General features: G+C 41.9%; 1 protein-coding gene across 2 annotated transcripts in view; it reads right to left on the bottom strand.

The window, feature by feature from the left end:
* Positions 1 to 12,873: 12,873 nt before the first annotated feature.
* Positions 12,874 to 24,746, bottom strand: part of AIPL1 (aryl hydrocarbon receptor interacting protein like 1) — a 115,712-nt gene continuing 103,839 nt past the window's right edge. For both annotated transcript variants that reach the window (XM_040423479.1, XM_040423480.1), the window contains exon 8: positions 12,874 to 13,426. In XM_040423479.1, the coding sequence (XP_040279413.1) occupies positions 13,224 to 13,426 (203 nt within the window). In that variant the 3' untranslated portion in view covers positions 12,874 to 13,223. The remainder of the gene's footprint in view (positions 13,427 to 24,746) is intronic.

Genomic DNA, 24,746 nt, shown 5'->3' with positions numbered 1-24,746 from the left:
CCCACTAATACATCCCAAAAAAGGCTGCAATTTTGTCACTTCTCTGCAAAACGGCTAATAAGCCTTTTTTTCCACTAATACACCCCAAAAAAAAGGCTTTAGAACATATAACTGCACCGCTGAACGGCAAATAAGCCCTTTTATTTTTCCACTAATACACCCCCAAAAAAAAGCTTTAGAACATATAACTGCACTGCTGAACAGCTAATAATTCTTTTTTTTCCCACTAATACATCCCAAAAAAGGCTGCAATTTTGTCACTTCTCTGCACAACGGCTAATAAGCCTTTTTTTCCACTAATACACCCCCAAAAAAAGGCTTTAGAACATATAACTGCACCGCTGAACGGCAAATAAGCCCTTTTATTTTTCCACTAATACACCCCCAAAAAAAGCTTTAGAACATATAACTGCACTGCTGAACAGCTAATAATTCTTTTTTTTCCCCACTAATACACCCCAAGAAAGGGCACATGCCCACAAACATATTTTCTTTCCGCTTCCATTCCGGGTTTTTTGTGAACCGTATGCGGAACCATTCACTTCAATGGGTCCGCAAAAACAACGGAAGAGACTCCGTATGCCTTCCGTTTCCGTATTTCCGTTTCGCAAAACAGTCGTGCATGTCCTAATATCTTCTGCAAATCACGGTCCGAGGCCCCATTCAAGTCAATGGGTCCCCAAAAAATATGGAACGCACACGGAACACATCCGTATGTCATCCGTATTTCATCCATATTTTGCGGATCCATATTGTAGAAATGCTATGCTATGCATATTGCTTATGTGTTTGGTGATTAATAAGTTACTGTTTCCGATCCGCAAAAAACAGATCGCATACAGAAACCATATGGATATGTTTTGTGGAATAACGGATCGTAATAGGCCTTAAATCAGAGAAAAAAAAACCTCAGATACGGAACAACGGATCCTTGAAAAACAGACCGCAAAACAACAACAGTCGTGTACATGAGCCCAAAGGCTGTAATTTTGTCACTTTACCGCACAACGGCTAATAAGCCCTTTTTTTCCCACTAATAAACCACAAAAAAAGGCTTTAGAACATATAACTGCACCACTGAACGGCAAATAAGCCCTTTTTTTTCACTAATACACCCCAAAAAAGGCTTTAAAACATATAACTGCACCGTTGAATGGCTAATAAGCCCTTTTTTTCACTGATACACCCCAAAAAAGGCTTTAAAACTAGTGTTGATCCCGAAAATTTCGAATTTTTAACGCGAATATAGGTACTTCGAAAAAGGTTTTTTTTTTCGAATATTCGCTATATTGCTATAACTTTGTTTTTAATATTCGTAATATTCTAAAACAAGAATATATAGCAATATAGCGAATATTCGAAAAAAAACTAATATAGAGCAATTTAGCTAATATAGTGCTATAATCTGCTTTGTCTAATAGTTGTAATTTTTTTTCTCATCTGAAGTTCAGATCGGTAAAAAATTACAACTAAAAAAAAAAGATTATAACACTATATTAGCTAAATTGCTCTATATTCGTTTTTTTTTCGAATATTCGCTATATTGCTATATATTCTTGTTTTAGAATATTACGAATATTCGAAAAAACAAAGTTATAGCAATATAGCGAATATTCGAAAAAAAAACTAATATAGAGCAATTTAGCTAATATAGTGCTATAATCTTCTTTGTCTAATAATTTTAAGTTGAAAAATTCGCAATAAAAATTTGCATTACGAAAATTCGCATATTACACAATCATTACCTTGCCGATTTTTCGAGTAAAAAAATCGTCGAATATGACGAATATTAGAATTTTCGAATATTCAACGAATATTCTACAAAATATTCGCAAAATATTGCGAATTCGAATATGACCCCTGCCGCTCATCACTATTTAAAACATATAACTGCTTTGCTAAATGGCTAATAAGCTCTTTTTTTTCACTAATACATTCCAAAAAATGCATAAGAACATTGTGGGGATTCGCTCTGGTAGACAGGACAAGCGGACGCAGTATAGAAGCAAAGACCAGCTTGTAACTTAAAAACTTCAGTGTTTTATTCACACTTATGGCAACAAAACAGTACGACAGTTCATTTGCAGTTTTGGTGTTCGTTCACACCTAGACAGTTCGTACAGCAAAAGAGTCACCTGTTATCCTAGGTGTTAGTTCACACCCGATCAGCATTGCTTAGGACAGAGAAGACCTCCCAAACATAGGCCTCCAGCCTAGCACACGGCCCAGATCCCAATTCAGCGATTGCCAGAGCTCCTCTGTCAGAGAGAGGTAATTACCACCAGCTGACACTGCTGGCTTGGTTTTTTATATAGTCCAGTCAAGGCCCGGCCTGGAACGTGGGGAGTAGTCACCCACCCAGCACTTTGACTACTCCCAGTAAGAGCCGTCCCGGATCAGCTATTACAGCTGTACTAGATGGCAAGGTGTGAAACAGCAACTGCTGCTGACACATGAAAACTGGCTCTTACTCCACCGAGACAAGGAACCTCGGTGACACATACCTTCCTTCAACGACAGTCCCTTGCGTCTTCCTTCAACATATAACTGCACCGCACAAGGGGTAATAAGACGTACAAATATTTCCTAGTAATACACCCTGTTAATGGCTGTATCACACAGCACTTGAACCCCAGTAGCAAGCAAGGCTTGCTGGAATTACAGAGGCATCATCTATTGCAAACCTAAAAGCAGCAGTATAATAGCAATTTGGATCCCCAGCAGTGATGAGAAGTAGGGGCAATATTCAAATTCGCAATATTTTGCGAATATTTGGGAAAATATTCATCATATATTCGAGAATTAGTGATCTCCAGTAATTATTTTCTTGATTGCGAAAATCGGCAATCGGAAAACTTGCGATACGAAAATTTGCGATCAATACTACTCAAAGATATTGCAGCTTTCTCATTGGACCACAAGCAAGAAGCAGTGAGGGATCATGGGTACTGATGAAAAAGAGATAGCACTATATTCTAGATATTCGCGAATTCTCGAAGCGCTCAACACTAATCCCCAGTCAGTGCGGCAAGGTGTAATAGAATCGCTCCTATTACCCAGGCTGTACACTCCCCTATTAGACCCTGTTCTGCTTTTATAGTGTTGAATAATTCCTCCCTATCCTTTCCCTACACTTCTAATGATCTTTCCCTGAACTTCTATTCAGCCAAAAAAAAGTTTTAAAGTCTTTCCTAGCACTTTCCCTAGCGCCTGCTAACATCTCTCCCTGCACTAAGTACACTGGAAAATGGCTGAATCCAAGATGGCTGAGGATATTTATAGGGCTGTGACATCACAGGGGCTGGCTGCTGATTGGCTGCATGCATGGCATTGTGGGTGATCCCTCATTCCCAGAATTCTTTACTCCATGTCTTAACACGTGCAGCAGCCATTTTAGGAAAAAATGCAATTAGTTACCACGAAGCGTGAGGAAATTCGGAATCGATACGAATCAAATTTTTCCTGAAATTCGGATCGAATTCCACTTCGTCAACTTTTATTACAGGGTCCTCAGAGATGGTGGGAGCTAGATTTTCCCGTAAGTATATTTTAAAAAAAAGAACATCTAGTTGGTGTTCAGAATGAGCCCCAAATTTATGAAGAACCTGTTCCATTGTTTAAGACATAGAATCTGGGTTAGGAGAAATCTCACAGGGACGAGAGTGGCCCATACTAAGTTTTGCTAAGGGGCCCTATGAGATTCCTGCAAAGAAAAAAGCTTAAACCAACATTCTGGCCGGTGACCACCACAATGAAAAAGAGGATATGACATAGCAGGTGTCCTGTGGCGTTACCTCTCTGCATACACTGACTACAGCATCCTACCAGAAATACCCTGTCCTTCATGGCAAATGTTATAAAAATGTGAAATGCCTGATATACATTGCCCAAGATCTGAGATTATTTTGTGGGTTTTATTAATAGCCTCTTTATTAGTGTTGAGCGCGAATATTCGAATAGTGAATTTTTCTAGCGAATATCAGCACTTCGATAATTTATGAATATTTAGAATATATTGATATATATTTGTTAAAACGAATATTCGTTTTTTTTTTTCATCTGAACCCATTAGTGATACTAAATGTAATGGGTACAGATGAAAATAAAAATAAAAATGAATATTCGTATTACGAATATAGCGCTATAGTCTACATATTCGACAATTTACCAAGCCAACCCAATAGGAAAGTTGCTTAACGCCCATATTTAATTGCTGATTTTTCGCATAAGATAAACTATATTAAAGAAAATTTTAATTCAGTACTAAGATATTTTAGCCTTCTCACATTGGCCCACAAGAAAAAGCAGGCCGGTAATGGACCATTACTTGTGGGCCAATGTGAGAAGGCAAAATTATTTATTATAGTTTATCTTATGCGAAAAATGAGCATGCGCACAAAAATATTTCAATGACGATTTTTGGCAATAGAATAGCATTGTACGAATATAACAAAGTCTCGAATTAGCGAATATATCACGAATATTTAGCGAAATATTTGTGAAATATCACAAATTCAAATATGGCACCTGCCGCTCATCACCACTCTTTATGTAAGACACTTTAAGTTTTGTGTTATGTACGGTATGTCTTTATAATATCTTTTAGCCTTTGGAACCATTGTCTAAAGTAAGATTTTTCCATGGTGTGTGCATTCAGCTTTCATTCAGTGTGATCCATGCTAATTTACTTCTGCACCTCTTCATTTTGTGTCTAAAAAATTTATTCATAATAGACAATTATTGTCTGCTCATTTGCACTTTGGAGCGAGAAGGGTTTAATTTGCAGCTTGACCAGTTTGCCCTCACCTATGATTATTACACCACTTATTCACTTGTCCCACGCGATAATCACTTATGTCTCACTTATTTAGCTTTCAAATGTAACCAAATCTGTCTCTCATCAAATAGTTTTAATATAAGTTATTACTTTCATTTGTTTCTGAAGTGGAATTGTGAGCTTTAATTATGTTTGAATGAATCATCTTCCATAATTAGGAAGACCATCTAATTACTCAGTAGGACCAAATCTTATTTTATACCAAAAAAATAAGGTGCGTGGTATGGAAGAAATGTTCTAATCATGTAGTAATTGACAAGACGAGAGAAGATTTTCTGGTACAAGGTAAAGTTCCAATTCTTAAAATGTCTTGAAATGATTCTCTCATTAAAAACTTGTGTGGTAATCAGATGACCTCCATATGTCTGGTTTCTCTCACCCATGGCGATCACCAGCTATCACTGCGGGAATCCATGGGTAGCCACACATTTCCTCTGCAAGGACCATTAAGGGGGCAATTGTAGCTTTCCATGCCTGCCTATAATCTTCCATGCATGGTTACAAGAATCTAGCACACAGAGCGGATCCTTCTAGGACATCCATATGCCCTAATAGGGTATATGGGCAAGGCTTGTCATCTTGAGACTACTCTATGTAGGAGACGCCTATTTCAGATTTACATATGTGGAAGAAACAGCCCAAGTTTCATTAGTCTGTTTAAACTGTGTTAAAGTTGAATGTATATGTGTTCCTGTGTTTATGGTCCTGTAAGACGGCAGCCATTGTAATATGATGCTGGAGTGACACCCCCCCAATGATGTCAGCCTGCCTGTTTGCAGACAGAGTGTGAGAAGAGGAGCAGGAAGAGACCAGACAGGGAGCAGCAGCCATCTTGGCAAGAGAACAGACAGGTGTCTGTGCTGTATTGAGAGTGTGTGGAGATATTAGAGGACTTTCTTGTGCAGCCAAGCTGTATGCATTTCAGTCGAGAGGCGGACGGAGTATAAAGAGACAGTATGCTTAGTGGAGCCACGCTGAAAGGACTGTGCTCAGTGGCTAATCAGTGAAACTGACATTGTGGCTGTGTATATTGCCACCAAAGTTAGAGACTCGCAGTGCTGTTGAGTACTGGACAGTAACTGCAAAAACCCCGACTTACATCACAACTTAGTGTATGGATTCTGCAGGACTTTCAGTGTGCTGAGTGATATCTGCTGTTGGATTCCACTGCATCCATTTGGTTTTCCTGCCTGCTGAGGAGGATTTTATTACATAGTAACATAGTACATAAGGCCGAAAAAAGACATTTGTCCATCCAGTTCGGCCTGTCATCCTGCAAGTTGATCCAGAGGAAGGCAAAAAAAACCCTGTGAGGTAGAAGCCAATTTTCCTCACTTTAGGGGAATAAAAAATTCCTTCCCGACTCCAATCAGGCAATCAGAATAACTCCCTGGATCAACGACCCCTTTCTAGTAGCTATAGCCTGTAATATTATTACACTCCAGAAATACATCCAGGCCCCTCTTGAATTCCTTTATTGTACTCACCATCACCACCTCCTCAGGCAGAGAGTTCCATAGTCTCACTGCTCTTACCGTAAAGAATCCTTTTCTATGTTTGTGTACAAACCTTCTTTCCTCCAGACGCAGAGGATGTCCTCTCGTCACAGTCACAGTCCTGGGGATAAACAGATGATGGGATAGATCTCTATACTGAACCCTGATATATTTATACATAGTAATTAGATTTCCCCTCAGTCGTCTTTTTTCTAACGTGAATAACCCTAATTTTGATAATCTTTCAGGGTACTGTAGTTGCCCCATTCCAGTTATTACTTTAGTTGCCCTCCTCTGGACCCTCTCCAGCTCTGCTATGTCTGCCTTGTTCACAGGAGCCCAGAACTGTACACAGTACTCCATGTGTGGTCCGACTAGTGATTTGTAAAGTGGTAGGACTATGTTCTCATCACGGGCATCTATGCCCCTTTTGATGCAACCCATTATCTTATTGGCCTTGGTAGCAGCTGCCTGACACTGTTTTTTGCAGCTTAGTTTGCTGTTTATTAAAATTCCTAGATCCTTTTCCATGTCAGTGTTACCGAGTGTTTTACCATTTAGTATGTACGGGTGACTTGCATTATTCCTTCCCATGTGCATAATTTTACATTTGTCAGTGTTAAACCTCATCTGCCACTTATCTGCCCAAGCCTCCAATCTATCCAGATCTCTCTGTAGTAGTATACTGTCCTCTTCAGTGTTAATTACTTTACACAGTTTAGTGTCATCTGCGAAAATTTATATTTTACTATGCAAGCCTTCTACAAGATCATTGCTTCGGATATCGTGATAACCGTGAAGAGAGGACGCTTCACTATCAAATAAAGGAACGACATGGGGCCCCACCACGCGCTTCTACTGACTGTAAGCAGTCCACCTGGACCACTGGGATAAAGGGGGTGTGCACCCAACTGTGAAGTTAGGGTCAGTTAGGGATAGTTTTGCGAATATTGTTCATTCAGTGTCCGTACTGCAGAAGCGGATGTAGTAAAAGTGGAAACTATTGCATAATCTGCCTTGAATTGTTCATGCTATACTGTGTAATTTTCTTGTCCTTCTCCCTGTTCTTTTACCTTTAACTTGCCTTTGTTAACCTGTAGTAAATGCATTTTTCTTGAACTTGACCACTGCGTGTGCGTTCTTTTCTGGTTGCGGAGCCCAAGCCACATGCCTTGCCCGCGGTTCACAAATGTCCTAATGAGACAACCTCAAATTTTGTGCAAGCAGGGCTTACACCAATATTGCGACTTTTTGACGTAAAGTTTTTTGGTGTAAAACAGTTAATAAATGTTCTTTATTGAGGTCATATGCAACCAGAAGAAAAATCAGTGGAAGACCAGAAGCAGAATCATCAGTTAAAATCTGGTCTATTTTGTGGATGGAACACTGCCAGATACACCCCAGATACATCTCCTACTCATCAATGTGTTTGACGTCTGTGGAAAACCACCATCAAATCTGCTTCAAAGAAGTAACATGCTGCTGCTGAATCGGTGGCAGATTTTGCCCATGTGGTTAAATAAATGTGGTTGTCTTAGGTAACATACCAATAATATTTTAGTAAAGTCACCTTACAAAAAGTAGTAAGTGGTATTCTAATAGGATAGGGGGTAACTATTGGGCCCATGGAGGAAGTGGATCTTGGCCATGCAGGAAAGCCCCACCCCCAATTACACTTACTTAGCCAACTGTGAAAACCTAGCTAGATGTGCAGAAGGACCTGCAATGATGTCATCATCATGTGACCAGGGTAGGAAGATGGAGCTCTCAGCTGTGGAGAGAAAAATGTGGGGAACAACCTGGGGAGGAGCTTCTGTATGTGACTGGAGGAGAGGTTAGTTGTTCTGGGACTGTCCATAACATCCTAATACTGGGAGTTGCAGTTTTGTCTTACTATATCCCCCTCCATGTAATGTTCACTGATTCCCTACAATTATAGTCTGGACATGCTGGGAGTTGTAGTTCTCTTCTCTTATAATATCCAGTGATGCTGTATAATAAGTCTGATAATGCTGGCGGTTGTAGTTCTCTCATCTTTTAGCCCTACATGTATTGTCCACAAATTTTCAGCAATAAGGCCTGTTTTACACCGCTGGCAGTAGTTCCGGCAGAGAACAGCCGGACGGATTTCTCTGGATCTGGGAATGCTGGAGGTTACCGGTATGCCTGCTGGTCCCATTGTAATATCTGCTGCACTGAAAGTTCCCAAGAGCACATTGGCCTCCTAAAATCTTAAATGTGAGAAGTTTGGAACAACCAGGACTCTTCCAAGAGTTGTCTGCTCCACCAAACTAAGTTATCAAGGGAGAAGGGCCTTGGTAACAGAGGTGACCCAAGAACCCAATGAGTGTGATTAAGCTCCAAAGAACCTGTGTACAGATGGGAGCAACGTCCAGAAGATCAACCATCACTGCAGCACTCCACCAATCTGGGTTTTATGGTAGAGGGGACAAAACTAACCCTTTCCTCCAGGGCCGGACTGGCCTACCGGGATACCGTGAAATTTCCCGGTAGGTCGCCGGCCCTGGGGCCGCTTTAAGATGTGCCTGCACTTTCGGCCACATAATATTATTTCTAGCCTCGTCTTATGGCTGCGCAGTCTCTAACGTAGGAAAGGGTTATTGTTCAGCCGGGTGGATTGTGAGGCGGAACCGAAAGTCATGTGGATCGTTTCCGCCGGAAGACATAACCGGTACACCTTACCAATGTGAAGCCGCTGCTTTTGGTTTTCACTTCCTGGATCGGTCGTGTCATCAAGCCGGCGAGAGGTGAATGTGCATGCTGTGTGACGGGGCAGTGGTATGTGAATAGTTAATAGCCGCTCCGTTATGGGGGATGGGAGGTGTTGTGTGCTGAGAGCCAGGCACCTGCTGGCAGAGAGGGCAGTGTGCCGGAGGAAGGTCACAGGTGGCAGCCTCACGCGCTGGGTACATTGTCAAAGCATGGATAAGGCAGCCATAGTAATACTGCTGCCCTTCTATGTAACAGACCTCCCAGGTGGCTCTCTTTTGGACAGACAGTGCCTATTTTTGACCCAAGTCCCTCTTTCCTCCTGAAATGTCCCTCTGAGGGATAGATTTGTATTATTACATTTACAATACTGATGCAGAAAGTGTTTGTCTGGTTCTTTCTGTATATTAGACCTTACGCCTTGTATATTTCATTTAGTTTTCCACCTCAGAATTGGCACCAAAAGAAGACTTCAAGCAGCCTTTCATTCGCTTCAATAGGAAGCAGCCCTTTTTGTTTTTTCCCCGGGGTGGTTGGTACCGCACTGGAAAAAAGAAACAGCGTTCCCTATACAGGGAGTGCAGAATTATTAGGCAAGTTGTATTTTTGAGGATTAATTTTATTATTGAACAACAACCATGTTCTCAATGAACCCAAAAAACTCATTAATATCAAAGCTGAATATTTTTGGAAGTAGTTTTTAGTTTGTTTTTAGTTTTAGCTATTTTAGGGGGATATCTGTGTGTGCAGGTGACTATTACTGTGCATAATTATTAGGCAACTTAACAAAAAACAAATATATACCCATTTCAATTATTTATTTTTACCAGTGAAACCAATATAACATCTCAACATTCACAAATATACATTTCTGACATTCAAAAACAAAACAAAAACAAATCAGTGACCAATATAGCCACCTTTCTTTGCAAGGACACTCAAAAGCCTGCCATCCATGGATTCTGTCAGTGTTTTGATCTGTTCACCATCAACATTGCGTGCAGCAGCAACCACAGCCTCCCAGACACTGTTCAGAGAGGTGTACTGTTTTCCCTCCTTGTAAATCTCACATTTGATGATGGACCACAGGTTCTCAATGGGGTTCAGATCAGGTGAACAAGGAGGCCATGTCATTAGATTTTCTTCTTTTATACCCTTTCTTGCCAGCCACGCTGTGGAGTACTTGGACGCGTGTGATGGAGCATTGTCCTGCATGAAAATCATGTTTTTCTTGAAGGATGCAGACTTCTTCCTGTACCACTGCTTGAAGAAGGTGTCTTCCAGAAACTGGCAGTAGGACTGGGAGTTGAGCTTGACTCCATCCTCAACCCAAAAAGGCCCCACAAGCTCATCTTTGATGATACCAGCCCAAACCAGTACTCCACCTCCACCTTGCTGGCGTCTGAGTCGGACTGGAGCTCTCTGCCCTTTACCAATCCAGCCACGGGCCCATCTATCTGGCCCATCAAGACTCACTCTCATTTCATCAGTCCATAAAACCTTAGAAAAATCAGTCTTGAGATATTTCTTGGCCCAGTCTTGACGTTTCAGCTTGTGTGTCTTGTTCAGTGGTGGTCGTCTTTCAGCCTTTCTTACCTTGGCCATGTCTCTGAGTATTGCACACCTTGTGCTTTTGGGCACTCCAGTGATGTTGCAGCTCTGAAATATGGCCAAACTGGTGGCAAGTGGCACCTTGGCAGCTGCACGCTTGACTTTTCTCAGTTCATGGGCAGTTATTTTGCGCCTTGGTTTTTCCACACGCTTCTTGCGACCCTGTTGACTATTTTGAATGAAACGCTTGATTGTTCGATGATCACGCTTCAGAAGCTTTGCAATTTTAAGAGTGCTGCATCCCTCTGCAAGATATCTCACTATTTTTGACTTTTCTGAGCCTGTCAAGTCCTTCTTTTGACCCATTTTGCCAAAGGAAAGGAAGTTGCCTAATAATTATGCACACCTAATATAGGGTGTTGATGTCATTAGACCACACCCCTACTCATTACAGAGATGCACATCACCTAATATGCTTAATTGGTAGTAGGCTTTCGAGCCTATACAGCTTGGAGTAAGACAACATGCATAAAGAGGATGATGTGGTCAAAATACTCATTTGCCTAATAATTCTGCACGAAGTGTATTGGTGCAGAATGAGCACTGAATCTCCTATCCGCTCATTTTTCTTTGCATGCTTTTTGGCAAAACCACAATTTAGAAAATGCATCTCCAAAAAGTGTAATAAAAACACGCCTTAAAAAGCCCACTTTTAAAATGAGCATGGATTCCGCAATTTTTGGTGGCAGATTTTCAAAATCCCTCATGTGAACGTACCCATAGAGGTCAGACCTCCACCAGTGATAAGGCCATGGCATATCCTAGCAATATGCCATCACTTTTAAGGGGCTATTTTTTCAAGTTTTATTTTTATTTTTATTTTTTATGAAGGACTCCTCATGGTATGAAATAAGTCAATACTCACTGTGGGGAGGGAGATGCCCAGGGGGCACCCCAAACTCTCCTTATGGCCTCTGTCTAGGTCTAGGTCAGGGATGGGCAAACTGGGGCCCCTCCAGGTGTTGTAAAACTACAAATCCCATCATGCCCAGTCTGCTTACAGCTATTAGCCTACAGCAGGGAATGATGGGATTTGTAGTTTTGCAACAGCTGGAGGGCCGCAGTTTGCCCATCCCTGGTCTAGGTACATAATGATCTGATGCTCTCAGCATTACTTAATGCTAGGAGCTTCAGGTACTTATGCACTTGGCCAGCAGCTGCGGGCGCTTTCCTGAATTCAGCCATATCACTGCCCTCAGTATGGGGAAAGGGCAGTATTTTGTGCTGCACTGTGATATTTGGTTTTGCTAGGGAGGTATTTTGTGCTGCACCATGCTATTGCTGGCCCCACCTACTTCTGTTGGTCCCGCCTACTTGTAATGCCCCGCCTCCTGTCTCTGGACCCGCCTACAACTTGGGGCCACTTTTATTTTATTTTTTTCCAGGGCCACTTAAAGTTCCCAGTCCGCCCCTGCTCTCCTCAGTAAAAGACACGTGACAGCCCACCTGGAGTTTGCAAACAAAGCACTTAAAGGACTTTCAGACTGAGAAACAAGATTCTCTGGTCTGGTTAAACATATATTGAATGTTCTCCATTCTAAGCATCTTGTCTGGAGGAAACCAGGCAATGCTAATCATCTGTCCAATACCATTCCTTCAGTGAAGCATGTAAATGGTGGCAGTATCATGCTGTATTTTAGTGTCTGGGACACAGAGACTGGTCAAAGTTGAGGGAAAGCTGAATGGAGCAAAGTACAGAGATAATTTAATGAAAACCTGATTCAGAGTGCTCTGGTCTTCAGACTGGGCTGAACGGTCACCTTCCAACAAGACAATGTCCCTAAGCACACAGCCAAGACATCACAGGAGTGGCTTAGGGACAATTCTGTGAATGTCATTGAGTAGCCTAGCCTGAGCCCTGACTTGGACCCAATCAAGCATCCCTGGAGAGACCTGAAAATCCCAAAATCCAAGTGGCATCTTTACCAAGAAAACTGGAGACTGTAATCGCTGCCAAAATTGCAAAATTGCTTCAACTAAGTACTAAGAAAAGCGTCCGAATATTTATGTCAATGCAAGATTTTAGTTTTACCTTTTCAATAAATTAGCAAAGATACGTAACATTATGTCTGCATTTTCTCATTAAGGGGTACTCAGTGCAGATTGTAGGGGACAAAACTTGTATGTTTCTATAGAGCATTGCCACAGGGCTCCGTAGGAACATCGTTTCGGCAGGCATCCTTTTGAGGGCCTGAAGCTGCCATAGCAACTGAACGGCTCCTTTGATCTCAGCACAGGGGTGCGGTTAGGGCCCCCGGAGTGCTTGTGAGTGGCATTATCACTGATCACATGTCTCCGAGTGTCCCAACATGTACAACCGAGGTTAGAAAGTATTACATCTTTTAATCCACTTTATCACATATCTACTAAAATAACAGCGACCATATAAGGTATCAATAAAGGAAATTATTTGTAAATTGGAACAAATAGGAAAAGTTTTATATGATCGATCAGTAAGCATCATTTGCAGTGATTTTGATTGACGCTGGTGTGACAACACCAGTTATGGATGCCAGTATAACATACAGTGTAGATGTGATTTCGGATCTCTATGGAAATAGGTTCCTATACGTGAGTTTTTCTTCCTCTCCCTTCTCTTGCATCCTTGTCTCCAGCATATTTATTTCTTTTTTTACTTGACGGCTCAGCGTTGGATCCAGATCTACGACTTTCTCAAAATCCTTCTTTGCTTCTTCTTCATTCCACACTTCGGCATTAGCTTTAGCTCGAAGAAAATAAGCCTTCACCAAACCTAGGATGAATCAAGCAACTGAGATCAGTGGACCAGTACAATACAGTGCTAAAATTTCTTAATAAGTCATAGTTTAAAGCATGATATTAGGAAGTCTGAGGATATGAGCACAGGAGAGATCAGGGGAAAAGCTAGTGGAAGAAGAAACAAATTGCACATTTTGCTACGTTGTTATTAGTTAAGGAGGTTTCCACCCAAAGCATGCCAAGAATAGAAAAAAAAATTAACGTTTCAATATGCTTAGGGTGGGTTCACATAACGTTTTTGTAATCTGTTTAACGTATAGATTGGGGGGGGGGGAGGATACAAAAGCATAGCACAGCATGCTTTTGTATCCTGCAGAGTCTGGTAAAAAGACTTTGGGGGATATTTATGACTGGTGTAAAGTAGAACTGGCTTAGTTGCCCATAGCAACCAATCAGATTCTACCTTTCACATTCTACCTGGGCACATTTTATATGTTTTATTGTGTCCTCTTTTGTGAGTATAATAAATACCCTTTTATGGAGATATATTTTTGCTGAAAAGATGTTCCACTATAGGAGATGTTTGTATAATGTGTTTCTTATAGGAATTCAGGACATGGGCACCTTTGTTTAGTGGTTATTACAGGCAACAACAGAAGTTTTGGCCAACAGCAGCAGCTGCAATTACATTTGGACAACTAACCAGCAAGTATTGGATACATTGTGTTATTTAAATAGCATTACCTGACCCTCTAGCAGTGCAGATTAGATTTTTTAACTGTATGTATATCAGAGGACTTGACCTACTTCTGGCAGTCTTTGCTGCACTCACTCCTTGATAAAAAGGACTATCATAAGAAAGCGTACTGTTTTATATTTTAAAAATATCCCGCTGGCTGAATTATTATTAGGACCTAAGCCTTGATCATCAATAAAGTCTAACAGATTTTGAATCAAAGAAATAGAACCTAGTGGCAAGGGATTAGCTCTAAAGGCAGCTTAATGTTTTCTTTTCTCCTGGACCTTTAAGGTCCACTAAGGTTTCAAAGACTGGGCCCAGCAGAGGATCCTCTGGTACTCTGGTGGGCCAATCTGACCTTGATTACATAAGGTCAAGCATTAACAATGGGAAAGGGCTACCAATTTAGACCATAAACCATAAAGACCACCTGATCAGTGTGGGCTCTATTTCATTCTGTTTGTACAGGTGGTCACCTGTTTACCGGAGTAAGATCGCAACAACTTTTGAAACTTTAAAAAAAATGTGCAGTAAAGTTAATAAATCTGGCTTAGATTGGTTTGACAGTTTAACCATATCCACTTTCCCAGCCACTTTTCAAAACTGGAATGAGTGGTCTAAAATTGCAAAATGTGGCAGAACCTTTACACAAGGAAACCCAATTTGCAAGCCCTATTTGCAACTTGGGTTGCAACAGAGTTCTGGCTCGTTCACCAAAATAATTGTTTCTGGGCATCAAATTATCCTGTGCAAACAAAGATGAATCTGTATGGGGAAGAGTGAGTGCTGTAGCAATCACTTGTCCCCATATAGAGAAAAGACTTGCTGCAAGTAAATGCAGCTCTCACCTCTGCTCCCAATCTGGCAATTATCAGGAACAAACATTTCATTCCTGATAAATGCCTGGATAGGTGTAAATTTCTTCAAGATTGCTTCCCTTCCTTACCTAATAGACACAATAAATACGTTTTAATTGAAACAATTAAATGTATTTAGGATAAGGCCAACAACTGCATCAAGGCAACCTTGAAATAAGAAGTTCCAAATGTGAAAATGAGTCATTTCTCCCCTTATATTGCTGTCAGCTGCAATGAAACCCATTGTATATCACGTCAAAGAAAGCATTATACGTACATGCTTCCGTTATATTGATATCTACTTTAATAATTCTAAATGTATAATTCACAATGTCTTTGTACATACATTTTAAGCAGAATTAAAATTAATCCCTCCTGAGTGGCAATTATTATTTCTACCTGAAGAAAGGAAGAATAAACCTTTGAGTCTTTGAGAGAACCATTTGTTTCACTATAAAGAGCTGCAATACATCAAATTAATTACACTCAGAGATTTAGAGGGGCTTCTCATGGGCTGTTATGTACACGGCATGATTTCATGATGTGATATACCAAATATTGGATCTGTAAATTGGGCAATTTTCTTTGAATCTGTGTCCTTCAAATCCCCTGGCTTTGAAGTGGTGTTAATCTCCCAGCTCAGTAGATAATCTTTGGTTGAAAGCCATTTACGGTTTTACACTTGCCAAGAAGAACAAGAAGGAGCAGAGAAGCTTTCTGAGAATTTCGCTTTATTTTGTATATAAAAAATTATGCTTGTCACAAGAGCAGAAGAAAATATATGACTGTTATTGATGTACGCCATGGGGTCCTCGAAAAGAGAACTTCAGGAAGCAATTAGAGAAAGAGGCTTAGAATAAAGACTGGTATTTTTGCGTGTTCCTGTAACTATTGAAATACATTTGATCTATGTTTATTTGTTTATGCACCCTTTTGATCTGTCAATGGTCCTGGTGTCTTTATGATGCATATACTTATACTATTATACTAATATATAATATATACCGTGAGACAGTGACAGGTCTCACACAGGTTAGAGGCAAGGAAGGGGTGGATAGTGCGGTCCACACCCCTATTCCACCACAGGTGAGACAAGCTGGAAGTAATCAGGCTGGCATAAAGCACCTCCCAGGGTGTCAGCAAGAGGGGAGTGTGTTACCTGTGGACAGAGGCCTGGAGGCTCTGTCTGTGTGGTCTCAGTTGGGCAAGGCTGAGGGACCACAAGGCTGGAAGATAGCCTGGAGTTGGGTGACAAAGCGACGCCTGGGAGGGTCGCAGGGCCATAGTCAGGCGGACTATTGAGCCCCAATCCCCCACAAGAGACACTGGATTGGAGACAGTGGGCGTACTGTGCCCTTGACAGCCAGGAGGCTGTGGGACATTGGATGAAAAAAACGCATGTGATCACAGGGTGTGAACGGTGACTTAGGTGAGTCAGGAATTTAGTGTTTAGTTAGAGCCTGGACGGGCGAGTGTTTATTGTTTTGTTTTTGCTGGTGTGGCACAATAAATGCACTGTTTGGACCTGAAACCTGGTGTCCTGAAGCCGTATCTGTGAGAATGACCCCCGGAGAAGAGCTAACCCCCCCACAATACTTTTGTTTGAAAATGAAAAGTCAGCAGATTCATTCCAACCATTTACTATTCTAGTTGGAAAATCTGTATAGGGATCTCCTAAAGTCAGAATACCTGGATGCACTAGATATGTGTCTGATCCTGAATACAAAGAATTAAAAACAGGCATTTCAGTAAAGTTTTCTCTATCTTGATTAACGTTGGACACCCGGAAAGTGACATGATAAATGTTACAATGCTAGCTTTTTTAACTGTAATGAATGAGAAAATACTAAAGCATAAATACTGTAATAAATGTTCCCACCAATGAAGCAGATTTCTATTGCTGGGAATAACCATTTTTAATACCATAGATGTATCTACAACTGAAAAATTGTTCAGATGGTTAAGAACAACCCCTGTCTTTATGTCCATAAGGATGACATAGGGAATAGTCTCCTGCTTACCGTAAGGCATATGGACATAATAGGGAGAAGTCGCCCCCTTGCCAATCCAGCAGACTCAATGTAATGCATCAATGGCCATTCATCTGTTGCTAGGAGTCAGATTGGCATCAATCAATGCTAACCATTTCATATATGACTAATTTTACTGCACAGATGAATGCAACCTGTTGCTTCGATTTTCAGAAGTCATCTGTAATTGAGAAGAGGCATAGATTTATAGATGCACAGTTGTCATGCAAAACTGAGGTTACGGGCTCACGCACATGACTGTGGTTTTTGTCTGCATCCAATACACATTTTTTGTGGATCAGATGTGGATCCATTCACTTCATCTGGGCCGCAAAATATGCGGACAGCACACTGTGTGCTGTCCGCATCCATATGTCAGTTCCACGAACCCACAAAAAAAAATCCTAGTCATTTCTGTTTTACGGACAAGGATAGGGCCATTCTACAGTACGTTCCATTCCACAAAATGCTGAACACAATATGTGTGTTTTGCGGACTGCAAAAACGGCAATAGCTGTGTGCATAAGCCCTAAGGCTGGGGCTACATGATAGCTTTGGCTGTGAGAAGCATTTGCAACCAAAGATCGCTGTGAAGCACTGCTGCCTTGAAATATAATGGAAGTGAATGGAGCAGCATTGCAACCTGCAAGCTACCATGACTGTAACTCTGCAGTTGCATAAAATTCAGCACTGTAGTGTACTGCGCTGCAGTATACAAAGCGGCAGCAAAGTGTATGACATTATAAAAAATTTTACACAACACCCTGTAGAAAATTTCTGCAACAGAATCTGCACATAACTTGGGGTGCAGGGCTGATTTCAAATCAGAAGCATGTGCCCTGGCCCAATAGGAGTGGGACGGAGGCTGGGAGTGGGTGGATCTGGCTGCAATAATCATTCACAGTGGCAATCCTCACAATGATGTTCCCTAGGGTTGGGCAGTGATAGGAAAGCATACCCTTTTTTCTCTCGGGGCACACCCTAATGTTGGGGCTCCTGCCTGATGGTAGTTGGGGTGCTCTTGGTGTTATGAGTGTTGTGCAGGTACGAGACAGGGCATGTAGGTGAAGTCAGTAACTGGGCCGATTGTAGGAGATAAATAATTATCTTTTTACTGAAGTGCAGAATGAGAGTTGTACTACATCCAACTATATCAAAGCACAGTTCCAAGGAAAGTCACTGTCACGGCCTTTGCTATGTGCGCCGGGACACTTTTGCCACTCTTGCAGTTGCCCTGGGCAACGTGTTGCTGTTTCGGCATGTGGTGGCAGTGTCTCGGCTTTTGCTGTGTGCTCCATGACATAGTTGCCACGCATGCTGTTGCCTGTGGTAACGTGTTACTTGTTGGCTGGTGTGTGCACTTCCCCTTTTAGTGGTATCCTCCCTCTGCCTGGTGCTAGAAGGGTTAACTCCCTGACTGGGTGTGGCCACTAGGGTTTTATCCCCTGTGGCTCCCTGGCTGGAGTCAGTTGTACTTCAGCTGTCATTGGTGCTGGAGCTCTGCTCCAGTCCAGGGTGTTCTATCTGCCCAGTCCTTGAGGGCCACCTTGTAGGACATCAATGTCATCAGTGATGTCATCCCGGGTTCTCCAGCTATGTCTTCCCTCCCTTACATGTTGTGTATGTTTGGTGTGGGGTTAGCTATTTGGTGTGTTGTTATGTCTAGCTTGTTGTTCCATGTTGTTGTTCCATGTTTGGTGTGTTTCGTTTTGTCATCCTGCATGTAGGCTAGACATTTACTTGTCTACCTCCGTGAGGGGGCTGGTTTCCTGGAGGGGTGAACAATAAGTCTGTATGCAGTGCTGCCTGGGGCTGCCGTGCACCTTGCTGTATTGGGCCCAGGCAGTATCAGGTGTGCTAGATACCTGTGTGTGGTGTTGTTAGTACGGAGTCCTGTTTGGTGAGTGGGCTTCTGCGTGTTGTCTGGTGTTCTTACCTGCCGTCTCTGTTGCTGTATTCAGTCTTCCACTTTTCCCTGCAGCTAGGCCCTTTGAGACTCCTGTTCCTGTGTCTGGGAGGAACAGGTCGTCTCTCCCCTGCTACTATGTGAGGGATTCTCAGGGTGACTCAGGGCCAAAGGAATCCAGGGTATGAGCCGTCCTACCATCAAGGTCCGCTCATACGGTTAGGAGTTAGGGCGAGGATTAGGGACGCAATAAGAGGTGACCTGATCCCTGATCCTGGGCTCCTGGCCTAGCTGCTCCCCCTTTATACCTGACATTGTACGGTGGGGGGTTTCCCCCACTCCCCACCATGACAGTCACAGTGCAGTCTCTTCCCAAATAGCTTTAATAATGGTGATTATATGAGTAGTAGTCCCTGATCGTCTTCTAAACACTTTGCATCCTTTCCAAAATGATCACAGGAATGGAAAACTTAGAAAAATGTGGTAGGCGTCCAAGACTATAGACCATCCACACAAATGGCAACACAGTGTGGTAGGTGCCAGGGATTATAAACCATCCACATGCGAAAAGTCTCATAATCAGCTCTGCAATTCCCGGACTGAAGGATAAAGATTGTCAGTCAGCTAAACCATTATATAAGTGTGAAAGGTCCTTAACTGTTAATCCTCCCACAAGCAGCAAAGTCTCTGGGCCATAAACAGCGAATACCTTACCTAACATGCACGGCCTTGGGATTCTGGACAGTCTGTGGATATCTGTTCCTCCTTCCCGCAGGGATTCTCTCCTGGCACATTTTCTGTTCTCTTTCCTTCAGCTTCAGTGAATATGGGTGTCTCACCAGCAAAAGCCAAAGAGGTGTTCAACCAGGCTCTGAGGCTGCTGCATCTCACAAATAGACCCAGACTGGAATGGCTGCTGTGTCTCTCTCTCTCAGGCAAAGCTATAACTGAACTAACATCTATCTTTAACAGCAGGTAGAGCTAAGGCTACTTTCACACCTGTGTTAGGTGCGGATCCGTCTGGTATCTGCACAGACGGATCCGCACCTATAATGCAAACGCTTAGATCCGTTCAAAACGGATCCGTTTGCATTACCATGAACAAAAAAAATAAATGCAAACGGATCCGTTTTGACTTTACATTGAAAGTCAATGGGGGACGGATCCGTTTGAAAATTGAGCCATATTGTGTCAACTTCAAACGGATCCGTCCCCATTGACTTACATTGTAAGTCTGGACGGATCCGTTTGCCTCCGCACGGCCAGACGGACACCCGAACGCTGCAAGCAGCGTTCAGGTGTCCGCTTGCTGAGCGGAGGACAAACGGTGCCAAACTGATGCATTCTGAGCGGATCCGCATCCACTCAGAATGCATTAGGGCTGGACGGATCCGTTCGGGGCCGCTTGTGAGAGCCTTCAAACGGAACTCACAAGCGGAGCCCCGAACGCTAGTGTGAAAGTAGCCTTAGTTGAAACTTGGCTGATGGAATACTAGCTAGAGAGCTTCCCTCTCACAGAAAGGAAAGGTTAGCTTCCATTCTTCCATCCAATCCATATATAAATGGGATCTACAAAAAATAGGATGAAAAACTGTTCCATGTAAAATGCCCTCAAAAGACATGGGGGCACTGCCTCGGACCGGAGAGGAAAAAGTTCTTTACTATAAGAACTGTGAATCTGTGAGTCACCTCAGGACGTGGTCACAGCAGGAACAGTGGACAGTTTCCCCACCTATCCCTTGGTTGAACGTGATGGACTTTTGACTTTTTTCAACCGTATCAACTATGTAACTATGAGTTAGGGCATAATTAACTAAACAGTGAAATAATAATACAAAGCATTAAGTCTTTTTTGTAATGTACCAAATTAACACTTTGCAGGGCCCCAGTTCGTGGTACTGCACATGTCGATTTAAGGTGCTATTTCCACTGTAGATTTCATCCTTTGCAATGCAATGGGAAATCAAAATCAAAATCTATTTCAATTTATGTATACCACTAAGGTCAATGATTGGCTGCAGCAGTGTCCATAGTATTTGGGCCCACCATTGCTGCAGCCGAGAAGATGATGTCAAGGCTGCAGCAATGGGGAGAAAGAGCAGGAAGTGGCAGTGGGAGAAATAGGTGAGTATATGCACTTTTATTATTTTATGATCATTTCTGCCTGGGGGGACCTTGTTTTTATTATTTGGACAACCACTTTAAGGATTCCAATTTCTCATGAAACAAATTCAAAAATATATTGTGAGTTGCTAGCAAAACTCTTGACAGACTGCAATACCTAACACAACCAGTGGGTGGACATGCAAGGACACATATAGAGTAAACATCTCGTGATACAATAGCGCAAAATCATGTCTTGAAAAAAAAAAGCTTGTCATCTTGTAATCTAAGATACGTTGAGCCAAAAAGAAACATAAGGATGAACAAAGTTGTAAATGTATTTGAAAACTGAAAATAATTTTCTCTTTTAAAATGGTATTTCGTTCGTGGCTTCCTCTTATTGTACCCCTTCTACCTTCCTTGTCACTGAGAGTTAAGACACATCTCACCAACAAACCAACTTTGACAGAGAACTACAGAATACAAAGGTTTGCAGTCTTAAGGGAGGCACTGCAGGTCAGAGAACCTTCAGTTTAGCTTCAGTGTCACCGACCAGCTTGTTCTGCGATGTCAGATTTTATTAGGGTGTAGAGGATCACATTGTCCGGGGAGAGTGAAGAAAATGAATCTTATTGTACAGGAAACTGTATTAAGACAAAGTAACCTGGCAGGGCAGAGGGTACCAGAGTAGAAAGATACATGCAACATATATGCTCTTCCAAAGACACAAAAGGACAAATTAAAGCAAGAAATGGGTCCTGGTTTATGGTCTGAAGCCATGCCAAGTAGAAATACAAACAGCGCTAACCTCTGACCTTTGAAATGAAATTAAAGAGAAGGAGCTGAGAGATCTTCTGTCCTTTGCAGTCATTTTGCAGCCCCCTTGTCTCTATAATCTTATCTTTGCACTGGCGGTTATCCAAGAACGGAGACAAATAACAGACAGCACTGATGGTGAGCACACTGTTTTCCAGCTAACACATGTTATTTTCTACTGTTGCATATGGCACAAAGTAATAACAATGTTTAAAGAAATGGATGTTTTCCCTGCCTTTATTTTTAGAGGCTTACAGTGTGATGTTGTTTTCTTGTGAAAAGATAGATTACTTTACATAAAGTTCTAGGGGGTCATTTATTAAAGGCATTATCCAACCCCAATAATGCCCCCCAAAATTTCTGGGCCCCTCATACTGGTCATACTTACCCTGCTCCCCGACACCCCTGTCGCTTCTGCTCCTTGCATGGCTGCCCCTGCATCATGGGGCGGGGACATCCAATAGCAGGCCGCGATGGGAACGAGCCTCCCTAGCATCGAGGGTGACGCTAGGGATGCTCGTCCCCGTCACGGCCTGCTATTGACATCCCCGCAACCCCATCGCCAGATGTTTTGATCCACGCGATGGGGAGATTCAGCGTTGGCCATGCGACCATAAGTATGAGGGGCTTGGGCATTTTGGGGGGCATTATAGAGGTTGGATAACCCCTTTAAGTCCAAAACTCTGGTCTTATTACTCCTTTAGCTGGCAGTGGATACGCCAAATTTATAACTTCGGTGTATCCACCACCTGTCTTAATCTACTCCACTTCTCTTGCTGGTGTAGATTTAGACCATTTTCTACGCCCAAAACAGGTCTAGAAAAAGATAAATGAGATGGGCCTGGCCACTTCCCTCTTCCCCGCCCAAGCGCCCCCTTTTTTACACCTGGATTGAGCAGGGAAACATCACAGATTGGAGCACAAATAACCTGTGACAGATATACACCAAAAAGTGTTAGGCCTCTTTTACACTACAGTATGTCGATTTCAGTGTATTGTGTTCCGTTTTTCACGTATCCGTTGTTCCGTTTTTTTGTTTCCATTTTTCCGTTCAGTTTTTCCGTATGGCATATACAGTATACAGTAATTACATAGAGACAATTGGGCTGGGCATAACATTTTAAATAGATGGTTCCGCAAAAAACGGAACGGATACGGAAAACATACGGATGCATTTCCGTATGCATTCCGTTTTTTTTGCGGACCCATTGACTTTAATGGAGCCACGGAACGTGATTTGCGGCCAAATATAGGACATGTTCTATCTTTCAACGGAACGGAAAAACAGAAAAACGGAATTCATACGGAGTACATTCCGTTTTTTTTGCGGAACTATTGAAATGAATGGTTCCGTATATGGACCATATATGGAACGCAAAAAACGGCCCGCAAAACTGAAAAAAAAACGGTAGTGTGAAAGAGGCCTTAGTATGTGACCCCCATAGTTCTTTATTCTCTGTCTACAAGATACTAAGGTATATTAACAGTAAACTCTTGAAAAATCACACATTGGGGGGAATTTAATGCCGTACACCAGTTTATTGACTCTCAAAAGTTGCAAATGTTTGCACGTGTAGCATTTTGTGAAAACATTTGTGTTTTGGGATTCTTCACTGCGCCCACCACATTTATAGCAGAAGGGATTTAGGCCTCCTTGGACCGACACGTTTATTATTTATGTAAAAATAGAGCAGAAATTGAAACTAAAATCTTTAATAGATTCCAGTTTGTGGCACATAGATGTGCACCTCTTAATAAAACTGGCACATATGACTCCAAGGGCTTTTGACTAAGGGTGGGTTCACATCAGCGTTATGAATTCCGTTATTGCTTTCTGTTATAACATGGTTATAACGGAAAATAAAGGAATTCGTAAGGTGGAATTCAAAATGGAAGCTTTTAGAGGCATTCCGTTTTGACAACTCATAATAGAGGTCTATGGGCAAGCATAACGGATCAGTCTGGTTTCCATTATGCAGGAGGAAAAAAGTATTGTCGACAGATGCAACACTCTTCAGAACCAGTGCTAAGGCGCTCTAACTTATTTTCTGACTAACTACAGGAGGTTCAGGTATTGTGTCCATAACACTGAAGTAATAAAGCACCCGCATCATATCTGTGTGAACAAAGCCTTATTGCAGCCTCATTGTTAATTACTATTAGTTTGTATAGGGGGATATACAGTACAGACCAAAAGTTTGGACACACCTTCTCATTCAAAGAGTTTTCTTTATTTTCATGACTATGAAAATTGTAGATTCACACTGAAGGCATCAAAACTATGAATTAACACATGTGGAATTATATACAGAGCACAAGCTGTTTTTGATCCATACACTTGTGATATATGAGCTTTACATACCTTAATATACTAAATTTACACTGTTTTGGTGGTAAACTCCTGCTTGGATGTGTGTTATAGTGCAAATACTTGTTTTGAAACTTTTTTTTAATAATTCTTATTTGTCACAAAGTTACATGAAGGTGGACATGGTTGTCAACAGTCTATAAAGGCAACTTTCAGGAAACATATAGGTTTTTGTGGGTGATTTACTTTTTAGGGACTGTAATCCTGTATTTTATAAATTGCAACTTTTAAAAAATTTCCAGCTAAAAAACAGCTCTTTGATCTTTCCAATTCGAGAAATTTGATGAAGGTATGTGCATGCAAAGTTTGGACTAAGGCCTCATGCAAACGACCGTTGTGTGTTTTGCGGGCCGCAAATTGCGCATCCGCCAAACACGGATGGCGTCCATGTGCGTTCCGCAATTTGCGGAACGGCACAGACAGCCATTGATATAACTGCCTATTCTTGTCCGCAAAACTGACAAGAATAGGACAGGTTATATTTTTTTTGCGGACCACGGAACGGAGCAACGGATGCGGACAGCACACGGAGTGC

Source organism: Bufo bufo, chromosome 3 (assembly GCF_905171765.1).
Source record: "Bufo bufo chromosome 3, aBufBuf1.1, whole genome shotgun sequence".
Taxonomy (NCBI): domain Eukaryota; kingdom Metazoa; phylum Chordata; class Amphibia; order Anura; family Bufonidae; genus Bufo; species Bufo bufo.
Note: the sequence above shows the minus strand (reverse complement) of the source record. Positions and strands in the feature narration are given on the sequence as shown.